At 38.0% G+C, this 13,005-nt stretch overlaps 1 protein-coding gene across 5 annotated transcripts in view; it reads left to right on the top strand.

Annotated features, from left to right (window-relative positions):
* Nucleotides 1-13,005, top strand: part of TRPS1 (transcriptional repressor GATA binding 1) — a 208,836-nt gene that overhangs the window by 61,700 nt on the left and 134,131 nt on the right. For all 5 annotated transcript variants that reach the window (XM_039381452.1, XM_027730561.2, XM_027730568.2 and 2 more), the window contains one exon: nt 2,675-3,278. In XM_039381452.1, coding sequence (XP_039237386.1) covers nt 2,675-3,278 — 604 coding nt within the window. The remainder of the gene's footprint in view (nt 1-2,674; nt 3,279-13,005) is intronic.

Here is a 13,005-nt window from a genome sequence, read left to right on the forward strand (position 1 = left end):
GGTGGAGTGAAAACAGGCAAGTAAACATTTTCTTTTTATGCCTTGTTCTGGAAAAGAATTAAGTTTCCCACTTTCAAAAGTTCTGTAATAGCCGATGATAGTTATTATTTTAGTATTTGGGATTGTGACTTATTTTAGACAGTTCCAAACTTTGGCTTATGTTTTGGAGCTTGGGGATAGAATAATACACAGGACAAACCCATGCAAAGTATGAAGATTTAGAATGTCAATGGCAGATTTTTAATGCATACTGGAAAAGTGTATGTCCTGAAAAAAAAAGGTCTGTTGAGTTACTACTTACTGAAGTCAGCCCTCGATTTTTCCACATCACAGTCCTTATCACAGTCTCACAGAAGAACAAAGGAAAGCTTGTATGACTCTCTTTGAACCAATTAGAAATAATTTAAATTAACAAACCTTTAATGTAATAACGGTAATTTTATTTGGGCCTCAGCCATATAGCTTAAACTGCATCTAATAATCAGCATTTATTTGTGTCCTCAAAAGTGTGGTACCACTTTTGTGGTGTGTATGGCTCCTGATCAAAAACATTTAGCCAGTGTGGAACGGAAAAAGAAAAAAAAAAGACAAGTTAGGCAGAAAAAAATCAGCTGTTTGGAGGTGTGATATCTGTAGATGAGAGCCAAGTTAGGAAGGGGGTTAGCTATTGAAATAGCCAAGTTAAACAAGAGACACTTAGGGCTAAGTAGTGTCCCAAAGGATTGATAAACTTTCACATGGGGAGTGTATGTGGTTGAGCCATTAGCCCCAAATGGTGTCTTGTTTAACTTGGCTTTTAAGATAACTAGCCCTTGTCTAACTTGGACTTCTCTGATGATATCCCACCTTTATAGGGCTGACCCTCTTTATAACTTGGCTTTTTGTATTTATAAAATGGTTTTGATCAGATAGCACTTTTTTTTTTTGGTTCAGAAGAGAATTAAGCTTGGTTTAGAAAAGAATTAAGTTGCAAGAGAGAATATATTAGTGTTGCATTGAGAGACAAGCTGATTTTAATAAAACACAATTGCAGAATGAAGAAAAAGGAACACAGCCAGAACAGGATTTTAACCCACAGCTTGCTCTCCCGCAAGTAGATTTGGTTGCCATAAGGCTGTGTGGAGAGTTGCTGAATGTATTTTTTGCATAACGGAACAAGCCCATCTAGTCGCTTAAAATGATATAAATAGGGAAAATGACAAAAAGAAAACTGATATTGCACAAGGGCTAAAAAGCTTGAGTCTGAATATGTACTCATGTCTTCACGCTGACACAACTGCAAGAAAATCAGACAATGTAAATAACATATGGTTTGTTTTTCCAACAAAAGGAAAGAAGGAAGACAAGGGGTTTAATAAGTTTGGCAAGTTGTCCTTTCTAAACTATCATAGTCTATAAGGGACATTTTGTGTATCATTCCAATTCTACAAATGCATCAAGAGCCAAATCCTGCTCTTACTGAAGTCAATGGGAGTTTTGCCATCGACTTCAGAGACAAAGATTTGGCCTTAAAAGAATTAATTCAAACAACTGGAGTTGTCAGGGCAGTAACAGATTTCTCATACAAGTTTTGTCCTGTGTGGATAGCAAAAGACTCATTTTTTACCTTGGCTAAAGACGCTGCAGTGACTCTGAATGCCTGGGGTGTGGATGTGTGAGTATGTCTGTAGGGAGAGAAGCTCTCGTAGAGTTCTGTACATTTTGGAGGACAGAGGTGGTATTTCGCTCTGCATTGGTAGGATGCCGGGCGCAGCGGGGCCCGGAGCCTGGCAGAGGGCTCTGACCGCTCCCGTACTATAAACAATTATTCATAATGGCGTTAGAGAGCTCATAAACAGTGTTCTGTTCCTATGATAGATACAGTAAATGGGTAACATGTTGTTCTCATATAGCAACATATGCTTTACATAATATAGTAATGCAGTACTTTATATAGGCTTTTAGAGTAAAAACAGGAAGGCGTATTATTCCACACTACTCCACAGCTCCTACCCAAGAATATCTGTATTTGACAGGAAAACACAGTTTGTAGTGACACAGCCAATTGTTTTGCTTTTTCTTTAGAGTGGCATCTTTCAAAGTTATGTTAAAATGTGTTAGAGAACCAAGAAGTACTGTCTGTTGTGTACGTCTTCTGTCCTTTCCTGTATACTTATCCGTAAGTTAAGCAGAGCTCCATTCAAAATCATATTTGTCAAGCAAAAGCATATGAAATTGGTGGAAAGTACAGGAATTTTTGAAAAATTTTAACTTTCTAACATAGATCTATATTATATAAAGTGTTTTTTTTTATAAAAAAGAACTATCCTCTTCTAACTATTTGATTTTGGTTGACAAATATGTGTTTCTTTAGTGTTTCTAGTGCAGTAGAAAGTGAAAAGTGTATTGCAGCAAACTGAAGAGAAACAACAAAAAATCCCAGTGAAAATTTTATAAAGTTTAGAATAATGCAGAGAAATGTGAATGAATGATAGGAGGCCATTGCAGGGCATGAGGGGAAAAACCAGGAGGATTTTCGCCTTATTGTACAAGACACCAAAGTAAACCTGCTTGCTTTATTTAGAGGGGATCACACTAAGTTTGATTTATTTTCTTAATCTTGGAAGGTAGAACCATTGTGAGAGGGAAGGCCAAGGGGAGACTCTTATATTAATAGTTTGTGGTTTTCTTCCAGGAGAGTACACAACTGCTACAAATGCCGTCAGTGCAGCTTCACAGCTGTTGACACTCAGTCACTACTAGAGCACTTCAACACTGTGCACTGTCAGGAGATGGACATCACTACAGCCAATGGGGAGGACAGTCATGGAGTTTCGTCAATCAAGGAGGAGCCAAAAATTGACCTCAAGGTCTACAGTCTGATTAATCCAGATCCCAAAATGGGGGAGCCCATATCTGACAGCATAGTGAAGAGGGAAAAGATAGAAGATAAGGAAGTGCTCAAGGAGAAAGGCTGGACTGACAGCCCCAGTGATGATCTTCGCAACGTGACTTGGAGAGGAACAGACATTTTGAGGGGGAGCCCATCATACACACAGACCAGTCTGGGCTTATTGACCCCAGTGTCCGTTGGCCAAGAGCAGCCAAAGCCTTTACGGGATAGTCCAAATGTCGAAGCTGCCCATCTCGCAAGGCCCATGTACGGCTTGGCAGTGGAGAGCAAGGGTTTCCTGCAGGGCGTGCCAGCGGGAGCAACGGAGAAACCTGGGCAGCTCACCCAGCCCTACTCTGGTTCCGGGGACAGCAAGACGAAGGACGAATCCCAGTCCTTATTACGGGTAGGAAACTATTTCTTTTTTCCTCTTGCTTTTTGTGATTACATGTATGTTATGTTTAATCAGCCATGCAAATGATTTCTTCAGGTCTGGAGTAATGTGGTTGGGGTTCTTTCAGTGTGTGGAAACAAACAAAAAAAAAAAATCAAAGGAAGACTCAAATCTGTAGAGCCAAACTGGCATGTTTGCCAAATGTTACAAAGTGTTACATAAAATAATCTATATATTGATGTAGTATTAGTAAGCAAGTGCTTCTGCTTTTGCTATTTAGCTCTGATTGAATTTTGTTTAATCATTCCTGCTAATTGTGCAGGTTGGTCATGCATTTGAAGAAGGAAGGTTTAGAACCCCAGAAGGCTGCACATCTGTTACACTAAAACAACTAATCACCTCTTAAATTTTGTGGTGACAGTTCACACTTAAACAAGATTTCATATTATTACATATCTAAGAATATGAAACCTGAGTTAAATATTAATAAAAAGTAACCTTTTTTTTTTTATGAAGCAACATAATTATATATCAATTTTGACACTTCTCTGGTTGCCCTGGAAGCAAAAGAAAAAGAAAAAAGAGAAAAGGAAGGAGCTCGGGTGATAAGAGACGGCAAATATTTGCTACACCAAATAATTCCTATTCTTTCTTTTTTTTTAATAAAAGGACCTATATATAAGCAACTTCCCCTTCTGGTGAGGTATGTTTTTCCCACTGTAGAGAAAACTGGGTTTAGAAAAGGTGTCAAATTCTGAGGACCTGAACAGAGCGACAAATAAGTGCCTTCCTCCTGGAGTCATCACTAGATGTTTTCATGTACCAGTGATAGCTGCTCCCTATCAGAACTTACAGAAACTTGCCACAGGAGCGGTCAGTGTGCAGACAAACCTCACTAGAATGGAAGTGATGATCTGCTGGTTTCTTTTATTGTCTTTTATAAGAACAGTTATAACCATAGCATCCATTACTGTAACATGTAAGAAGAAGACAAAAGGCAAGATATATGTTTTATTCCATGGTCTGCTAAGTTTATACATAGGAATATTTGTCTCTGTATACATATAAGACTTAAAAGCTCCTTTAAATACAGTCAGTGGTCTTAAAAGTATTGCAGTTATTCTAATTATAAAACAGCATGTCTGTCACTTAAACCCTGCATTCAGTTTAGGGAGACCACAGACTTTGGTACTTTACAGGCCATGAATAGTTATTGTCAGATTTTAAATGTATGAGAAGCAGTTACAGTATGACAGGTTCCCTGTTGCTAACTTGGGTGTGTGCTCACTGTAGATGGCAGGATTATATTTCTCTCTTCCATTAGAAATATGTATTAACATATAGACATAAACCCATCTAGCAGTCGAATTCATGCTGTACGTATGATGCATCCCACTTCAGTTCTTGTAGTGGTTTTTAGCTGTGCACAGAATATATTGACCAGAGAAGCCACTTAAATTGTGGCTTATCAGAATACAAATAATTTTCCTTTATTTTTTTGACTACTAAAGAATGAAAAAAACCCAACTAAACAAAAATCTGAAAATTTGCAGAATCAGTTCTATAAAGGTCTAAATTTGGTCGGTAGCTGGAGCCTAAAATCTTAGTAAGCAGTAAAATAAGGCCATTATATTATCTGTTTTAACCACCGCTGAATATATAACGGGAAACTGCTTCTTATGCCCTTTGAAAAAAAAATTTCAGACACTTTTTAGAAGTCTTTATAAAAAAGCACTAATGTATATATATATACACATACACATATATATATTTACATACATATATAAATATTTTTTCAAATTAGTATTTTTATCTAACTGGAAATATTTTGATGGGTTCTCAGAAATATGAAGAACCTATAATTTCCATGTTTTTCTGAAAAAGAAGTCTTATTCTTCTGTATTAACAATCCATATAAATTAGTTCATCGCATTTTAAAATTTGTACAATCCAACTTTTATGTCTTTTAATGATTTATTAGCAGATTATGTCTATACTGACTGATAAAACCATATCAACACCCTTAAAATAGGAATTACTTTTGGGTACACCATTAGCTGCCTTGCTCTTTGAACTCTGTTGTGCTAAAGATTTCTGGGTCTTTTCCTTAGTTACAGTATTTTAATTTTCACTTTTCTTCTTTGAAAATTGGGCAAGTTGCTTTTGTCAGTTTGAAATATTAAAAAAAAAAGGAAGGAGGTTAACTTTTTTTATCTACTGAACAGAGTTCCTAATCTTACATATTTCATAATGATTGATGGATAGAGGAAAAAATAATGAGAACTGAAACTTCTTTAAGGTAGGGGCTGATCTGAAGGATAGGAGGTATGGGAGTGTGATTCTGTGAGTGATATTAGTTCCGTCTTCCTCTCAGTTTGTGGAAAAGATCATAGAAACCCAACTCCTTTATTTTGCTCTTGATTTAGTTTTCTGTAGACAGTTATGGGATGCAGTACTGGAGCCAGGAAATAAGAAGACAAAGTGATGGTCAGCTCAACCATTGGGAGCTTAGTGTCAAATATTACCTTACATACAGATAGGCATGTCTGGGAAATCACTTGGCCCAGACAGAATTAGAAATTATTCAGAAAAGAACTTACCGTCCATTATTGAAAAAAGCAAATTTTTATAATTCTCTGAAATAAAAAAAATACACTATACTGTTGAGTAAGTCTCTCATTATTATCCACTTCTGGATACATTTATTTTTCTAATGTGAAATAGCTAGTAGGACTTGGTACTATCTGAAAGCAAAGTGTTAAATCAATACATCCTTCTGGTATCACATAATGAATGCTCATGCAAAACACTGTATCCCAGGACGACTGGTGACTAGGAAACAAAACCTATAATAAAATCACTGTGGACACCTTAATTTTTTTCCCCCCAAAGACTGACACAGAGGAAGCCAAAAATTTGGGATTACTCAGTGAATAAACACTGTGAGAAATGGACTGAAAAAAAAGTCCCTAACACATCCCTTTGGTTGTACTGGCTATTCAGTATTTGTGAAGTGGTTCTACTTATTATAAATGATTTATAATGATTTGACAGTAGCAGCAACACTGTGTGCTTTTCATTTTTTAGTTTTCGAATGACTGGGAGAAGGCAAAGCTGAGATCAGGTTTTTTCACATTTTTTCATATACATAGAGGTTGATATTACAAGTTTAGAAGTGATTAGCATTTTGATAAAATATCAGAGACAATAAAAAATCATCTGGGGAAGGGATGAAAATATACCTTGGCCCACAGAAATCCCTAATGCTTACAGGATAATTTTAAATTTTTGGAAATTACTTGGAGTGGCTTTCAGCCATTTTTATGCTGTTTCTTACATTCTTTCCATGCATGATGGCCATGGTCCCCTCCCCAGACTCTGTGTTACAGTAGATTATTTGTGGGAGTCATTAGGGTAAGATTTCTAAAAGCCTGAATCTTTCGTGACCTTTCGGGAGCTGGGGATGGTGCAGCGGTGAGAGCTCAAACTCTGCACGTGTGCAAAGACACATGTGCAGTGGATGCACCTTTTTTCCCGGGAGTGCTTCTAAGCTGTGTGTGTGTAACAGAATCTTTCTCAGGGGCTTGATACACTTCTGTGAGTAGCTTTAATTTATTTTTCTTATTAAAATATTTCCAGCAGCTGTACTTACATTGAATTGGTATGTTTTGCAAATGGGAATTACCAAAAATGTACCTCAGCGTGGTACAATGTAGACATTATTTCTGCTCTTCCTTAGAGTAGCTGATTTTATAGTTTAAAGATTTGTTGATACTGGAAGGTCTATTGAGATGCAAAAATGTTCCTTTTTTTGGGTAGCACATTGGCAGCCTGCAGACTCCAGGCCAGGCAGATTGTTTAATGCTTTGACAGTGCAGATCTTGGACAGCGGGAACTTTTTGCTAAACTGATTTTAAATGAAGTGTCCTTTTTTTTTTTTTGTATGTGTGGACACTGCAGAACAAAGTTTTGTGCAAAAATGAGAAATTGTAGCCTGAGCCTTCAGACCTATACACAGACCTAGTTAACCCACCTAAAGGTGTTGGTATGCACATAGTAATTTAGCCAACACACAGAATAACACAGATCAGCGTGTCCTGTGGTGCCACATGGACCTGCAGACAGCAAGGAGACTCCTGTGTATTAACCATAATTCGTGTAATGGAGGGATTTGTGTACCATCAAAGAGAGAGAGATTGTTACATTATTGCAAAGGTAGTGTTGAGTTTTATCAAGGTATACTGCAGGCTGTAACATTAAATATTTAACTGAGGTTATGTTAACCTTTGCTGTGAGCTTTTTATATGGGGCAAAGGATAAAATCCGCTCTTCTATTAAGCTGAGATTATTTTCACCATAATGATCAGACTGTTTACACACTACAGGAAATCACAGCATTTCAAGAAAGTTTCCATTTACTTTAAGAAGAGTTATTTTCTTTTTGGCTGTGATATTTGCACTTCTGATATTTCATATAGTGTTCTGTCTAAAGCTGGTTAGATGGCTTTAAATTTGGGGGAGACAGGAAATCAGAAAAAGTTATTTCCTCTCTCCGTGTTTTGCATTCTCCTATGAGGGTGATTGACAGTGCTAATTTTAAAATAAGAAATTGGTATGAAAGCATTAAATTTACATATAATTGATTTAATACCAGTGTAGTAAATATCAGACACAATCCCTAGTGGCAAAACATTATTTCTCCTATTATAAAACACTGACTCCTGTTATCCACAGAGTTGGATTCCAGATAGATGCAAAGCAGTGGGAATGCTGAGCTGACCTTTGTGATTTCCAAAAGACTTCTCTAAACATTCAGTTCTTGGCCAGAAGGATAGCATACTTTTGAGGTAAAACCTGCCTCTCTGATGCCGGTAGAAGTATTGTTGCTGCTGCCTTTAGCAGGAGCATGATGAGCAACATGACAAGGTTCAAGCGCACAGAGTGGGATCTTGTTTGAAATGTGATTTTTCGGTGGTCACTACAGGGTGACACATGGAAGTTTTGGTGCGCTTTGGCATTATGTCCCACTTCCAACCACCTTTAGATAGCAGAATCTTAATGATATATCTACAGAAATAAATTTAATGCATATAATTGTATCACAGTTCTTACTATTAATTTTGTGGAGGTCTTAGATGCTGCATCTCATCCCTAGGCCACTTCAAGAAAGAAAAAGCAGCCCTTTAAACAAGAAACATCTGAAATAGTTTCCCTGTAGCTGCATCTCATTTTTTTCCCATTTCCTCTGACTCTGTTAGAGATCTTTCAGGAAGTATTTATAGTCAAGGCCATTCACTGCCATACGGGTTCTCTAATTAGCTGAGGGGAACTCAGCAGGCACTGTGTCTTACTAATGCACAGAGCGCTGGCAGGTCAGAGAGCTGCCAAAGTCTCTCATTTTTTTTAGAAGCACCTGTTTCCACAAGTCTCTGCCTGGGGAGGTAGTGGGCTACTTTTTTAAATATAACTACATCCTGGAAAATTACAAGAATCCTCCAACAAGGAAAATGAGAAAATAAAGTTAGGACTTGAAGAGAAATGGTTTTGAAGCTTCATGTTTACAGTGCAAAACCGAGACGGGTAAAATCCCTGCGCTGGTGAAGGGCTCGGGAAAGAAGCTAAAGTAACTTTCTGAAGGTTTTCAAGTAGTTTAGAAACAAACATGTACTTGGCTGCTTTTAGTAACTACTGGAACCAAACCCATATGAAATTGAATGTTTTGCATTACTCATCCTGACAGAGTGATCAGATAGGACTAGAAAGTAACTTTTAGAAAAATGTTAACCTGCCCAATGAAAGGCATGTTTCTGGTTTTTGTGTGGGGTGTGTCTGTCATGTGGTGAGACAACCCCACCTCATCCATGTTTACCCACCCAGCAGGGCACAGGGTTTTTTTTCTTTTCTTTCTTTTTTTTCCCTCCCTTTTACGAAATGTGGTTTAGAAGAGAATTAAGTGATAAAATCATTATTTGGGTGGGGCTCAGTAATAATGTGAAAGGGCAGCAGCTACGTCAAAATCCTTGATGAAAAGGTGAATAAGTATGTGGAACAAAGGGATGGGGAGATGGGTATGGGCCTCCAGGCCGTTGCGTAAGCAACAGGGTTTATTGAAGTTGCTATGATCAATAACAATGATTCAGGCAGGGAGAACTGAGATAATTCTTGATTTAAAACAAGCTGCTGCGTTTGGATAGGAGAGGTTGTAATGCAGATGAGAACAAAAGAGTGCTTTCTTGTATTGAACTGAGTGGCCAAAACAGATTGACAATGTCACATTCAATTAGCTCCATTTTGTATTACCCTTCCTAGTTTAGGTAGGAGAACTTCTCTTTTGCTCTCTGCGATTGGTATTTGGTGTCCCAGCATCGGTGAGAGAGAGAAGGGTTTGTGCATTGTTTTCACCTGGATGCCACATGCCTGCACCTGGGCTTGGTTTGCTGGGTGAACATCACCTGGTGAGTGAGGCAGCTGCTCTGTGCCATCACTGCCATGGGGAATGGCAGTATCAAACTCGGCAGGAGGGTAGGAGTATCCTCGGTTCCTGGGTACAGTTCTCCTTAGCAGCTCCCACTACTCTGGGCTGGGTGGGGGTCTGGGCACAAAAGGGGCCCCCAGCACTGTCTCCTGGCCTGAACAGGAGCCCTCGATGTGTGGCAGGTCAAGCCAGAGCCTCTGTTGCCCTGGGCTGAGTCTCAGAGCTCTCCCTCCCGGCTTAGCCTCCCTGCACTGCTGAGCCGCCTCTGCTGTCCCTGAACAACAACCCGGTCCTGCAGCCCGTGTTCGAACCCCCTTGTGCTGAACTGGGCACATGGAACGAGGCAATGTCATTTTTGTAGGCGTGACCAATCTGGTAAGCAGCTACTTTTTTTACTGTCTTCAGATACATTCCTGATTTTTTTTTTTAATTTTTTTTTAATTCTTTATTGTGCTGACAGTGGCTGCAGGTTGGTCAAAGCAGCCGGGTGTGGGGCACAGCTGTGGGCGCTGCAAAGGCCAACAGTGCAGCAGCAGCTCCCTCCAGTCTAAACAGTTTGGAGAACTGTCAATAGGAAGCCTTGTTTAAAATGGGAAGTAAGTAAGTGCAACTTCTTGCACGATGACTAAATTAAAGAATTAGTTGAGCTTTACCAAAGTTTTGAAACCTTAAGTGCGACTATAAGCATTAAACATACCTATTATTGTTCTGTACTGCCAGTAGTTCTTAGCAATAGATTGTATACCTGAAGTGAAGTGGAAGCTTCATTTGTATTTAGAAACTAAGGATAATCTTTGCCAAACTGGGTCTAATAAGAAGCACGCATTCATGTTCGAGGGCAGAACTTGCTGCTAACGTGTAGATTTTCAATGGAAAATTAAATTTCATAGATGAATTCAGGCAAGGATTGTACATAATTCTATTTTTGCCTGAAGTACTATGGTGCTGAACAGTGAAAATCTATGTGAAGATACCTCTTGCATCTGGAAATGCAGAGTTGCTTTTTGTGCTGAATTTCAGATGACTCTCTACATGTATCTAGTAATTAAAAGACAAAAATATATTCTTTTAAAGGAGGGATATTATGATAGACAGCAAATAAATGTTTGATTTATTGAACTAAAAGGGAGCATTGTAATTATAATTGATTTGAAGGAATCCAGATGCTATCCACATTGTAACAAATTCAAAATGGTAAAGATTTAAAGAGATTTATGAATAAACAGTGCACACACACGTTCTGTGATTTTTTTCATGGAGGTATCTAGCGCTGTTAATACAGCTAGATAAAAATGACAATTACAGAAAATAACTGTTAGATGAACAGATGTGTGCTGAAAAAGAAATATGTGTGTGTGTGCGTGTGTGTGTGTATGTGTGAGATATGCAAAAGATTTTCTGGAATGTCTTTTGTTACCTTGGCACTCCTCAAAATATGAATGTGGTTACCTTCGAAGTAGTCTTAATTTTAGGGTCTCTAATGAGTCCAATTGATTTAGTGAACAATTTCCTGCTTAATATAATTAATTTACTTCTTCCACCAAGTTCTGTTTGTAAAATGAAGCTTTATAGTGGCTAAGTGATTCTTGCTGACATTTCTCTAGGCATTTTTTTAGTAGCATTATATATATATTTTAGAAAATCTTGCAGTCTTTTTTGTAGTGATATAATAATATATGTAATGTAAATCTATAAGTATATGTATTCCATGTTGCATGCTACATTACTTGGAGTTCAGATAGGATGTATTTTTTAACATAAAGATGAGAAGAGGAACAGGGATGTTTTCCTTTTTTGCGCTGTGCACGGTATTAGGTTTCTGAAACAAATGTGGTATTGGCAGCCCAGGCGTGCAGCACTTTACAGGCAGCTTGAGAACAGCCTTAGAAATCTTTGCTGAGTTTGTGTATCCCTGTGCTGCCTGAGATTTTCAAATCTCAGTTTGGTGAATCATGTTTGTCCTAGTCAGATGCTTAATTCCCTGTGATTTCTTGTCTCTCTAGGCTTTAGTCTCCTGATTCTATCAGTAAAATGGGAATAAGGGCAATTTCCCATCTCAAAAGACAAGAGTGAAGAGAGACATGTTAAACTCTGTGTTGTGCAACAGTGCTATCGTAGTCAAAGCAAGAAGAGCCTGATCCATAGGCATCCTGAATCAGTATTCCTGGTTAACTTCTCTGGGTGTGATGATGTAAACTTTCGCAAGAATACCAATGGAAGAGAAAAAGTGAAGAAACAGATTATAATTTTAATTTTGTTAAAATTTCTATTCTTTCCTTCAGCCTGGGGGGGAGAAGGGGAAGAGGAGTAAGGCATTTGCATTTCTTCGTTTACTTCGACCTCATTTTGGTTGATGTGCCTCTGATGTGCATGGTAGCAAACTGCACATTTTCACTTATGGGAAGACATCTTTTAACGATAGCTTGCAGTGCAGTCTTTAATCATGTAAGTTGCCTCCAGCACTTGCTGAGAGTAGAATTCCACCCTCTCCATTTTCAGATGGATTGTACTATCGGCTGTTTCTCCTTGCAAGACTGTCTGTGATTTGAAAATTGTCTTTAAATTAAAAAAAGTGAGGAAAAAAGAGAAATAATCAGAGCATTTGTCAAGAAATTTGCTATGAATGGGAATGAGGAGCAATGCAAACAAGCTTGAAATGAGTTTTAATTCACATGTTATTCTGGGAGCCTACAATTTCTGGTTGAGAAAATGGCATATTTTAGGTCTATTTCCTCCAGTTTTTGGCATGGAGCAATGCCTGTTTTGTTCAGTCAGATGTTCAAATGGGGATTTTGGATGCTTAGAACTAATTTTAGTAGGTGGGGGGCAAATTTATTATGATGCTACAAATAGAGTTTGATCGCAGCTGCTTCATTGCAATTATAAAAATTGGCTGTGAATCGCCAAAACTATATTTGCTGAAAAAAAATATATATTGAAAAAAAATTAATCTCATCTATACAAAACTCTGTCTTGTTACCCTTAAAGTTCTGAATAACATTATTTATATACACAGTATTGTGAATTTGACTTGATCATGTTGCCAGAGTATTTTCATGCCTCTCTCCCTCCATGCTCCAACAGTGATAGTGTGCTCAAAGGATTCTCCCATTCTTTCCTGAAGGAACTCCTTGTGTTAGGGTAAATTTCTGAGCTTGTTCTGAAATTACAGTAAATCACACACAGACCTCTTAAGACTTATTAAAAAATATTAGAAACTTCATTGGAAGTTGGGCACTTCAAAGCTCTCCCTACTCCAGTCTG

This window comes from Pipra filicauda, unplaced genomic scaffold (genome assembly GCF_003945595.2).
Source record: "Pipra filicauda isolate LSUMZ 115617 unplaced genomic scaffold, ASM394559v2 scaffold225_size1262401_pilon, whole genome shotgun sequence".
In the NCBI taxonomy this organism is placed as follows: domain Eukaryota; kingdom Metazoa; phylum Chordata; class Aves; order Passeriformes; family Pipridae; genus Pipra; species Pipra filicauda.